This window comes from Aphelocoma coerulescens, unplaced genomic scaffold (assembly GCF_041296385.1).
Source record: "Aphelocoma coerulescens isolate FSJ_1873_10779 unplaced genomic scaffold, UR_Acoe_1.0 HiC_scaffold_64, whole genome shotgun sequence".
Classification (NCBI taxonomy): domain Eukaryota; kingdom Metazoa; phylum Chordata; class Aves; order Passeriformes; family Corvidae; genus Aphelocoma; species Aphelocoma coerulescens.
The window spans coordinates 53,093-64,249 of record NW_027183992.1 but is presented as its reverse complement, the minus strand read 5'-3'; the positions used below and the strand labels follow the sequence as shown (position 1 = coordinate 64,249).

At 60.3% G+C, this 11,157-nt stretch overlaps 1 protein-coding gene across 1 annotated transcript in view; it reads left to right on the top strand.

The window, feature by feature from the left end:
• The window catches only part of LOC138102226 (atypical kinase COQ8B, mitochondrial-like), an 86,275-nt gene that overhangs the window by 24,650 nt on the left and 50,468 nt on the right, over window positions 1-11,157 (top strand). Inside the window, exons 3-6 of the mRNA XM_068999957.1 lie at window positions 3,926-3,992; window positions 5,118-5,195; window positions 5,615-5,725; window positions 8,774-8,859. Coding sequence (XP_068856058.1) covers window positions 3,926-3,992; window positions 5,118-5,195; window positions 5,615-5,725; window positions 8,774-8,859 — 342 coding nt within the window. The remainder of the gene's footprint in view (window positions 1-3,925; window positions 3,993-5,117; window positions 5,196-5,614; window positions 5,726-8,773; window positions 8,860-11,157) is intronic.

Below are 11,157 nucleotides of genomic sequence, written 5' to 3'. Positions count from 1 at the left end.
CGGGGGGCTCCAGGGGCTGCTGCACCCCCGGAGACCCCTTCCCAATAAACCCCGGGGGGCTGCGGGGCCGCGCCGTGCTGCTGCACCCCCGGAGACCCCTCCCCAAAAACCCCGGCACGGAGACCCCTCCCCAATAAACCCCGGGAGCTCCAGAGGCTGCTGCACCCCCGGAGACCCCTCCCCAAAAATCCCGGCACGGAGACCCCTCCCCAATAAACCCCGGGGGGCTCCAGGGGCTGCTGCACCCCCTGAGACCCCTCCCCAAAAATCCCGGCACGGAGACCCCTCCCCAATGAACGCCGGGAGCTCCAGGGGCTGCTGCACCCCCGGAGACCCCTCCCCAAAAAACCCGGCCCGGAGACCCCTCCCCCATAAACCGCGGGGACCCCAGGGGCTGCTGCACCCCCGGAGACCCCTCCCCAAAAATCCCGGCACGGAGACCCCTCCCCAATGAACCCCGGGGGTCTCCAGTGCTGCTGCACCCCCGGAGACCCCTCCCCAATAAACCCCGGGGGGCTCCAGGGGGTCCCTGCGGTGCTCGTGTGCTTTTGTGGGGGGTCTCAGGGGGGTTTTGGGGGTCTCGGGGGGCTTTGGGGGGTCTCAGTGGGGGTTTTGGGGGGGGTTGGGGGGTTTCAGTGGGGATTTGGGGTGGTTTGGGGGGATTTGGGGGGGTCTCAGTGGGGTTTGGAGGGGATTTGGGGGTCTCAGTGGGGTTTTGGGGTGATTTGGGGGGGTCTCAGTGGGGTTTTGGGGCGATTTGGGGGGGATTTGGGGGTCTCAGTGGGGTTTTGGGGTGATTTGGGGGTCTCAGTGCGGATTTGGGGGGATTTGGGGGGGATTTGGGGGTCTCAGTGGGGTTTGGGGGTGATTTGGGGGTCTCAGTGCGGATTTGGGGTGATTTGGGGGTGATTTGGGGGTCTCAGTGGGGTTTGGGGGTGATTTGGGGGATTTGGGGGGTCTCAGTGGGGATTTGGGGTGGTTTGGGGGGGGTCTCAGTGTGGATTTGGGGTGATTTGGGGGGTCTCAGTGGGGTTTTGGGGTGATTTGGGGGGTCTCAGTGGGGATTTGGGGTGGTTTGGGGGCGTTTGGGGGTCTCAGTGGGGTTTTGGGGTAATTTGGGGGGGAATTGGGGGTCTCCGTAGGGTTTTGGGGTGATTTGGGGGGTTTGGGGGGGTCTCAGTTGGGTTTTGGGGTGATTTGGGGGGTCTCAGTGGGGATTTGGGGGAATTTGGGGGTCTCAGTGGGGATTTGGGGTGATTTGGGGGATTTGGGGGTCTCAGTGAGGATTTGGGGTGGTTTGGGGGGGGTCTCAGTGGGGTTTTGGGGTGATTTGGGGGGGTCTCAGTGTGGATTTGGGGTGGTTTGGGGGGGTCTCAGTGGGGTTTGGGGGTGATTTGGGGGGGTCTCAGTGTGGATTTGGGGTGATTTGGGGGGGATTTGGGGGTCTCAGTGTGGATTTGGGGTGATTTGGGGGTGATTTGGGGGGGTCTCAGTGGGGATTTGGGGTGATTTGGGGGGGTCTCAGTGGGGTTTTGGGGGGCTCCTGGGGGGTGCGGTGCTGCTGCAGCCCCTGGACCCCCCCCCAATAAAAGCGGCGGCTCCGGGGGGGCTCCTGGCGCCATTCCGGGGATTTTTGGGGTGATTTCGGGGGGGTTTGGGGGTCACGGGGAGGGGGGGCAGAGGGGGGGTCCCGGAGGGGTTTTTGGGGGGGGGGGGGGGTCAGTGCCGCCTGTACGGGGGGGTCCGGGGGACATTGGGGGGCTCAGGGGTCAGTGGGGGGTCCCAGGGGTCAGTGGGGGGGTCCCGGGGGTCAGTGGGGGGGTCCCGGGGGTCAGTGGGGGAGTCCCGGGGGTCTCGGGATGTCCGGGGGTCAGTGGGGGGGTCCCAGGGGTCAGTGGGGGGTCCTGGGGTCAGTGGGGGGGTCCCGGGGGTCAGTGGGGGGGTCCCGGCGGTCCGTGGGGGGTCCCGGGGGTCAGTGGGGGGGTCCCGGGGTGTCCGGGAGTCAGTGCGGGGGTCCCGGGTGGTTCCGGGGGTCAGTGGGGGGGTCCCAGGGGTCAGTGGGGGGTCGCGGGGATCACTGGGGGTCCCGGGGTGTCCGGCGGTCAGTGGGGGGTCCCAGGGGTCCCGGGGTATCCGGCGGTCAGCGGGGGGCTCCCGAGGGTCAGCGGAGGGGTCCCGAGGGTCAGCGGAGGGGTCCCGGGGTCAGTGTGGGGGGTGCTATGGGGGTCCAGGCCCCCCCATTTTGGGGGGGGTCCCAGGGGGGTTCCCGCGTGTCTCTCTGGGAGCGGCGGGTCCGCCAGGGGGCGCCGTGGCGCACGGGCGTGGGCGTGGCCTGAGCGAGCAGCCCGGCTCTGATTGGCTGCCGAGGAGGGGGCGGGGCCAAAGGGGGCGGAGCTTCATCCCGGAAGCGGCGCGCGGGCAGCGCGGGAGCGGAGCCGAGCGGAGACCCCCGAGACCCCCCCCAAAAACCCCCCGGAACCCCCCCCGAAATCCCCACAAAAACCCCCCGGGGCCCCCCAAAAACCCTCCCCCGAGACCCCTTCCGGGAGCTCCCAAAATCCTCCCCGAGACCTCCCCGAAACCCCCCCCAAAATTCCCCCCCGAGACCCCCCTGGGGCCCCCCAAAATCCCCCCCGAGAACTCCCCGAAACCCCCCCGGCGCCCCCCAGAAATCCTCCCCAGAGACCCCCCTGGGGCCCCCCAAAATCTTCCCTGAGACCCCCCCCCCGAGACCCCCAAAATCCTTCCCAGAGACCCCCCTGGAGCCCCCCAAAATCCTCCCTTAGAACCCCCGGAACCCCCCCGAGACCCCCCCTCAAAATCTTCCCGGAGACCCCCCCCGAGATCTCCCAAAACCCCCCCGGAGACCCCTCCCCAAAACCCCTCCGAGACCCTTCCCCAAAACCCCTCCGAGACCCCCCAAAACCCCTCCGAGACCCCTCCCCAAAACCCCTCCGAGACCCCTCCCCAAAACCCCTCCGAGACCCCCCAAAACCCCTTCGAGACCCCTCCCCAAAACCCCCCCGGTCCCTTTGACCCCCCCCGTGTCCTTCCCCCCCCCCAAAATGGCGGCGCGGGCCGGGGGCTTTGGGGGGGTCCCTGAGGGGTCTCCGCACCCCGGGGGGGTCCCTGAGGGGTCTCCGCACCCCGGGGGGGTCCCTGAGGGGTTTCCCCACCCCGGGGGGGTCTCTGAGGGGTCTCCCCGTCCCTGGGGGGTCCCTGAGGGGTCTCCCATTCCCGGGGGGGTCTCTGAGGGGGTTTCACCTCTCGGGGGGGTCCCTGAGGGGTCTCGGCCCTGACGAGGCCGAGGGGGCGCGGGACCCCCCCAAAAACGCCCCCCAAGATCCCCCCCGAGACCCCCCCCGGGATCAGGTGAGTGATTGGGGGGGGGTCCCGCTGTGTTTAGGGGGGGGGGTCCGGGTGTGTTTTGGGGGGGTCCCGGTGTGTTTTGGGGGGTCCCGCTGTGTTTTGGGGGGGGGCCGGTATTTGGGGGGGGGGTCCCGGTGTGTTTTGGGGGGTCCCGGTGTGTTGGGGGGGGGGCCGGTATTTGGGGGGGGGTCCCGGTGTGTTTTGGGGGGGGGTCCCGCTGTGTTTAGGGGGGGGGTCCCGCTGTGTTTTGGGGGGGTCCCGGTGTGTTTTGGGGGGGGTCCCGGTGTGTTTGGGGGGGTCCCGGTGTTTGGGGGGTTCCGCTGTGTTTTGGGGGGGGTCCCGGTGTGTTTTGGGGGGGGTCCCGGTGTGTTTTGGGGGGGGGGTCCCGCTGTGTTTGGGGGGGGTCCCGCTGTGTTTTGGGGGGGGGTCCCGCTGTGTTTGGGGGGGTCCCGGTGTGTTTTGGGGGGGGTCCCGCTGTGTTTGGGGGGGTCCCGCTGTGTTTTGGGGGGGGGGGTCCCACTGTGTTTGGGGGTCCCCTCACGCTGCCCCCCCCCAGGGCTCCGTGCGGGGCCGGGGGCGCCCGGTGCCCGTGAGCAGAGTGAGCAGGGCCGCGGCCCTCGGAGGTACTGGGGCAACTGGGAGGGACTGGGAACGGGAATGGGGCAACTGGGAATGGGAATGGGGGGACTGGGAGGGACTGGGAATGGGGAATGAGGGGACTGGGAGGGACTGGGAATGGGAATGGGACTGGGAATGGGGCAACTGGGAGGGACTGGGAGGGACTGGGAGTGGGAATGGGAGTGGAAATGGGAATGGGGGAACTGGGAGGGACTGGGAATGGGAATGGGAGTGGGAATGGGAATGGGGGGACTGGGAGGGACTGGGAATGGGAATGGCGGGACTGGGAGGGACTGGGAATGGGGGGCAACTGGGAGGGACTGGGAGGGACTGGGAACGGGAATGGGAGTGGGAATGGCAGGACTGGGAGGGACTGGGAGGGACTGGGAATGGGAATGGGGGGACTGGGAGGGACTGGGAGGGACTGGGAGTGGGGAATGGGGGGACTGGGTGGGACTGGGAGGGACTGGGAATGGGAATGGGGCAACTGGGAGGGACTGGGAATGGGAATGGGAGTGGGAATGGGAATGGGGGGACTGGGAGGGACTGGGAGGGACTGGGAATGGGAATGGGGCAACTGGGAGGGACTGGGAATGGGGGGACTGGGAGGGACTGGGAGTGGGGAATGGGGACAGGGAGGGACTGGGAGTGGGAATGGGGGGACTGGGAGCACTGGGGGGCTTTGGGGCACCCCCACATTCGGGGTTCTCCCCCCAGGGCTGGCGCTGGAATTGGGGCTGGGGGCTTTGGGGTTTGGGGTCATTCGGGGTCACCGGGGCTCTTTGGGGTTTGGGGTTATTTGGGGCTGGGGGCTTTGGGGTCACCGGGGTTATTTGGGGCTGGGGGCTTTGGGGTCACCGGGGCTCTTTGGGGTCCCCCAGGGCTGGCTCTGGAATTGGGGCTGGGGGCTTTGGAGCTCTTTGGGGTCACCGGGGTTCTTTGGGGTCACCGGGGTTCTTTGGGGTCCCTCAGGGCTGGCTCTGGAATTGGGGCTGGGGGCTTTGGGGTCACCGGGGTTATTTGGGGCTGGGGGCTTTGGGGTCACCGGGGCTCTTTGGGGTCCCTCAGGGCTGGCTCTGGAATTGGGGCTGGGGGCTTTGGGGTCACCGGGGCTCTTTGGGGTCCCTCAGGGCTGGCTCTGGAATTGGGGCTGGGGGCTTTGGCCGAGGCCGCCCGGACGCGGCTGCGGGGGCAGGAGCAGCCCCGGGGTGAGTGCGGGACCCCCCCGGAGCCTTTCGGGGTCTCCCAAACCCCCAGACCCATTTTGGGGTCTCTCATCCCCCCCCCCACCTCCCCCAGACCCATTTTGGGGTCTCTCATCCCCCCCCATCTCCCCCAGACCCATTTTGGGGTCTCTCATCCCCCCCCCCACCTCCCCCAGACCCATTTTGGGGTCTCATCCCCCCCCCACCTTCCCCAGACCCATTTTGGGGTCTCTCATCCCCCCCCCACCTCCCCCAGACCCATTTTTGGGGTCCCCAATCCCATTTTTGGGGTCTCTCCCCCCATTTTTGGGGTCCCCAGCCCCATTTTTGGGGTCTCTCCCCTATTTTTGGGGTCTCTCCCCCCATTTTTGGGGTCCCCAGCCCCATTTTTGGGGTCTCACCCCCCCTTTTCTCCCCCCCAGGTTCGGGCTCGGGCCCCCCCTTCTCGGAAGCCACGGCCGAGCGTTTGGTGGCCGCGCTGAGCCGGGCCCGGGGGGCGGCCCTGAAGCTGGGACAGCTGCTCAGCATGGCAGGTGGGACCCCAAAACCCCAAAAACACCCCAAAAACCCCCAAACCCCCAAAACCACCCCAAAACCACCCCAAAACCACCCCAAAACCCCAAAAAACCACCCCAAAACCACCCCAAAAACCCCCAAACCCCCAAAACCACCCCAAAACCACCCCAAAAACCCCCAAACCCCCAAAACCACCCCAAAAACCCCAAAACCCCAAAAACTCACCCCAAAACCACCCCAAAAACCCCAAAACCCCAAAAACCACCCCAAAACCACCCCAAAACCACCCCAAAAACCCCAAAACCCCAAAAACTCACCCCAAAACCACCCCAAAACCACCCCAAAAACCCCAAAACCCCAAAAACCACCCCAAAACCACCCCAAAACCACCCCAAAAACCCCAAAACCCCAAAAACCACCCCAAAACCACCCCAAAAACCACCCCAAAAACCCCAAAACCACCTCAAAACCACCCCAAAAACCCCAAAACCCCAAAAACCACCCCAAAACCACCCCAAAAACCCCAAAACCCCAAAAACTCACCCCAAAAACCACCCCAAAACCCCAAAAACTCACCCCAAAACCACCCCAAAAACCGCCCCAAAAACCCCCAAACCCCCAAAACCACCCCAAAAACCCCAACCCCCCCCCAAATCCCCTAAAGCTGGGACAGCTGCTCAGCAGGGCAGGTGGGACCCCAAAACCCCAAAAACCACCCCAAAAACCCCTAAAAACCCTGAAACCAGCCCAAAATGCCCCCAAACCCCAAAAACCCTCAAAAACCACCCCAAAATACCCCTGAAAACCACCCCGAAAATCCTGAAAACCACCCCAAAAATCCTGAAAACCACCCCAAAAGTCACCCCAAAATACCCTAAAAACTGCCCCAAAAACCTCCCCAAAAGTCACCCCAAAAACCCCCAAACCAACCCAAAAACCCTAAACCCCCCCCCCCAAATTCCCCTACAAAACCACCCTAAAACCACCCCAAAAACCCCAACTCTCCCCAAAAAATCCCCTAAAGCTGGGACAGCTGCTCAGCAGGGCAGGTGGGACCCCAAAACCCCAAAAACCCCAAAACCACCCCAAAACCACCCCAAAAGCCCCAAAAAGTCACCCCAAAACCGCCCCAAAATACTCTAAAAACTGCCCCAAAAACCTCCCCAAAAGTCACCCCAAAATATCCCAAAACCACTCTAAAACCCTAAAAAACACCCCAAAAACCTCAAAAACCACCCCAAAACCCACCCCAAAACCACCCCAAAAACCCTAAACCCACCCAAAAATACCCTAAAAAAGGCCCCAAAATCTCAAAATCCCTCCCAAATCCCATAAAATCCCCACAAAATCCCATAAAATCCCCCAAAATCCTCCAAACCACCCAAATCCCTCCAAAATCCTCCCCAAATCCCCATAAATTCCCCCCAAAACCTCCGAAACCCCACCAAAGCCCCCAAATCCCCCCAAATGCCCCCAAAATGCCATAAAATGCTTTAAAATCCCCCAAAATCCCAGAAAATCCCCCCAAATCCCTCAGTACCCCACAAAATCTCTCCTAAAATCCCATAAAATCCCACAAAAACCCTCCAAATGCCCCCCAAAATCCCCCAAATCCCATAAATTCCCCCAAAATCCCCCCAACCCCCCCCAAATCCCCCCAAAATGCCCCCCAAATCCCCCAAAATCCCTCCAAAAATCTCATAAATTCCCCCAAAATCCCCCCAAATCCTTCCAAAAATCCCATAAAGTCCCCCAAAATCCCTCAAAATCCCTCCAAAAATCCCGCAAAACCCCATAAATTCCGCCCCAAATTCCCCAAAAATCCCCTAAAATCCCCCAAATTCCCCAAAAATCTCCCCAAATCCCACAAAATTTCCCTGAAATCCCATAAAATCCCCCCCAAATCCCTCCAAAATCCCATAAAATCCCATAAATTCCCCCAAAATCCCCCCAAAATCCCTCCATAAATCCCCTAAATCCCATCAAAGCCCCCAAATCTCCCCAAAATCCCCTCAAATCCCAGAAAGTCCCACAATCCCCCAAAATCCCCCCAAAATCCCCCCAAAATCCCCCAAAATCCAATAAAATCCCATTAATTCCCCTCCAATTTCCCCCAAATCCCTCCAAAAATCCCGTAAAATCCCCCAAATCCCCCCCAAATCTCCCCAAACCCCACAAAATCCCTCCAAAAATCTCCCAAAATCCCCCCAAACCCCCCACAAATCCCATAAATCCCCTCAAAATCCTCTAAAATTCCCCCAAAATCCCCTAAAATCCCCTCAAGTCCCCCCAAATCCCCCCAAAATCCCATAAATCCCATAAGTCCCATAAATTCCCCCAAAATCCCCCCAAATCCCTCCAAAAATCCCATAAAGTCCCCCAAAATCCCACCCAATCCCTCCAAAAATCCCACAAAACCCCATAAATTCCACCCCAAATTCGCCCTGAAATCCCCCCCAAAAATCCCCTAAAATCTCATCAATTCCCCCCAAAATCTCCCCAAATCCCACAAAATTCCCCTGAAATCCCCCAAAATCCCCCAAATCCCCCCCAAATCCCATCAAATCCCCCAAAATCTCCCCAAAATCCCCCAAAAATCCCCTAAAATCCCATAATTCCCCCCCAAATCCACCCAAATCCCCCCAAATTCCCATAAATTCCCATAAATCCCATAAAATCCCATAAAATCCCCCAAACCCCAGACCCGGCGCTGGTGCCCCCGCAGCTCCTGGCGCTCCTGGCGCGGCTCCGCAGCGGCGCTGAGCCCCCAAATCCCCCCAAAATCCCATAAATTCCCATAAATTCCCATAAAAATCCCATAAATCCCATAAATCCCATAAAAACCCCATAAATCCCCTAAATCCCATAAATGCCCCAGACCCGGCGCTGGTGCCCCCACAGCTGCAGCAGCTCCTGGCGCGGCTCCGCAGCGGCGCTGAGCCCCCAAATGCCCCCAAATCCCCCCAAAATCCCAGAAATTCCCATAAAATCCCATAAAATCCCATAAATCCCATAAAAACCCCATAAAAACCCCATAAATCCCCTAAATCCCATAAATGCCCCAGACCCGGCGCTGGTGCCCCCGCAGCTGCAGCAGCTCCTGGCGCGGCTCCGCAGCGGCGCTGAGCCGATGCCCTCCTGGCAGAGCGCCGTGAGTGCCCCCGGGCATTTGGGGCCGTTCGGGGCATTTGGGGCCGTTTGGGGTGGATTTGGGGGATTTGGGGCATTTGGGGGCATTTGGGGGATTTGGGGCTGTTTGGGGGATTTGGGGGCATTGGGGGAATTGGGGGATTTGAGGGATTTGGGGCCGTTTGGGGGAATTGGGGGATTTGGGGCCATTTGGGGGATTTGGGGCCGTTTGGGGGATTTGGGGCATTTGGGGCCATTTGGGGGATTTGGGGGATTTGGGGCCGTTCGGGGGATTTGGGGCCGTTTGGGGCTGTTTGGGGGAATTGGGGGATTTGGGGGCATTGGGGGAATTGGGGGGGATTTGGGGCCGTTTGGGGGATTTGGGGGATTTGGGGCCGTTTGTGGGATTTGGGGGATTTGGGGCCGTTCGGGGGATTTGGGGCCGTTTGGGGAATTGGTGGATTTGGGGCTGTTTGGGGGAATTGGGGGATTTGGGGCCGTTTGGGGGATTTGGGGGCATTGGGGGATTTGGGGGATTTGGGGCTGTTTGGGGGAATTGGGGGATTTGGGGGCATTGGGGGAATTGGGGGGGATTTGGGGCCGTTTGGGGGAATTGGGGCGGTTTGGGGCCGTTTGGGGGATTTGGGGCCGTTCGGGGCCGTTTGGGGGATTTGGGGGATTTGGGGCCGTTTGTGGGATTTGGGGGATTTGGGGCCGTTCGGGGGATTTGGGGCCGTTTGGGGAATTGGTGGATTTGGGGCTGTTTGGGGGAATTGGGGGGGATTTGGGGCCGTTTGTGGGATTTGGGGGATTTGGGGCCGTTTGGGGGATTTGGGGGCATTGGGGCTGTTTGGGGGAATTGGGGGATTTGGGGGCATTGGGGGAATTGGGGGGGATTTGGGGCCGTTTGGGGGAATTGGGGGATTTGAGGGATTTGGGGCCGTTTGGGGGATTTGGGGCCGTTCGGGGCCGTTTGGGGGATTTGGGGGCATTGGGGGATTTGGGGGATTTGGGGCCGTTTGGGGGATTTGGGGCCGTTTGTGGGATTTGGGGGATTTGGGGCCGTTTGGGGGATTTGGGGCCGTTTGTGGGATTTGGGGGATTTGGGGCTGTTTGGGGGATTTGGGGGATTTGGGGCCGTTTGGGGCTGTTTGGGGGATTTGGGGCCGTTTGGGGCAATTGGGGTCGTTTGGGGCCCATTGGGGCAATTGGGGCCATTTGGGGCGGATTTGGGGTGGATTGGGGGGATTTGGGGCCATTTGGGGCCGTTTGGGGCCATTTGGGGTTGATTTGGGCCGTTTGGGGCCCATTGGGGCCATTTGGGGCCATTTGAGGCTGTTTGGGGTGGATTAGGGGGATTGGAGGGATTTGGGGCCGTTTGGGGGATTTGGGGGATTTGAGGGATTTGGGGCCATTTGGGGCCGTTTGGGGGAATTAGGGGATTTGGGGTGGATTTGGTGGGATTTGGGTTGGATTTGGTGGGATTTGGGTCAGACTTTGTTGGATTTTGTGGGATTTTGGGGGGTTTGGGGGGAATTAAGGGGATTTGGGTCAGGTTTTGTGGGATCGGGGTCAGATTTTGTGGGATTTGGGCGGATTTTTGTGGGATTTGGTGGGATTTGGGGGGGAACTGAGGGGATTTCGGTCAGATTTTGTGGGATTTGGTGGGATTTGGGGAGATTTGTTGGGATTTGGGTCAGATTTTCCGGATTTTGGGTTGGATTTTTTGGGATTTGGGTTGGATTTTCCGGGATTTGGTGGGATTTGGGTTGGATTTTTTGGGATTTGGGTCGGATTTTCCGGGATTTGGTGGGATTTGGGTTGGATTTTTTGGGATTTGGGTTGGATTTGTTGGGATTTGGGTTGGATTTGGGATTTGGGTTGGATTTTTTGGGATTTTTTGGGTTGGATTTGTTGGGATTTGGGTTGGATTTGGTGGGATTTGGGTTGGATTTGGTGGGATTTGGGTCGGATTTGTTGGGATTTGGGTGGAATTTGGGGGAGATTTGAGGGGATTTGGGTCAGATTCTGTGGGATTGGAGTCAGATTTTGTGGGATTTTTTGGGATTTGGGTGGATTTTCCGGGATTTGGTGGGATTTGGGTTGGATTTTTTGGGATTTGGGTTGGATTTGTTGGGATTTGGGTTGGATTTTTTGGGATTTGGGTTGGATTTGTTGGGATTTTTGTCGGATTTGGTGGGATTTGGGGTGGATTTGTTGGGATTTGGGTTGGATTTGTTGGGATTTGGGGTGGATTTGTTGGGATTTGGGTCGGATTCGGTGGGATTTGGGTTGGATTTTTTGGGATTTGGGTTGGATT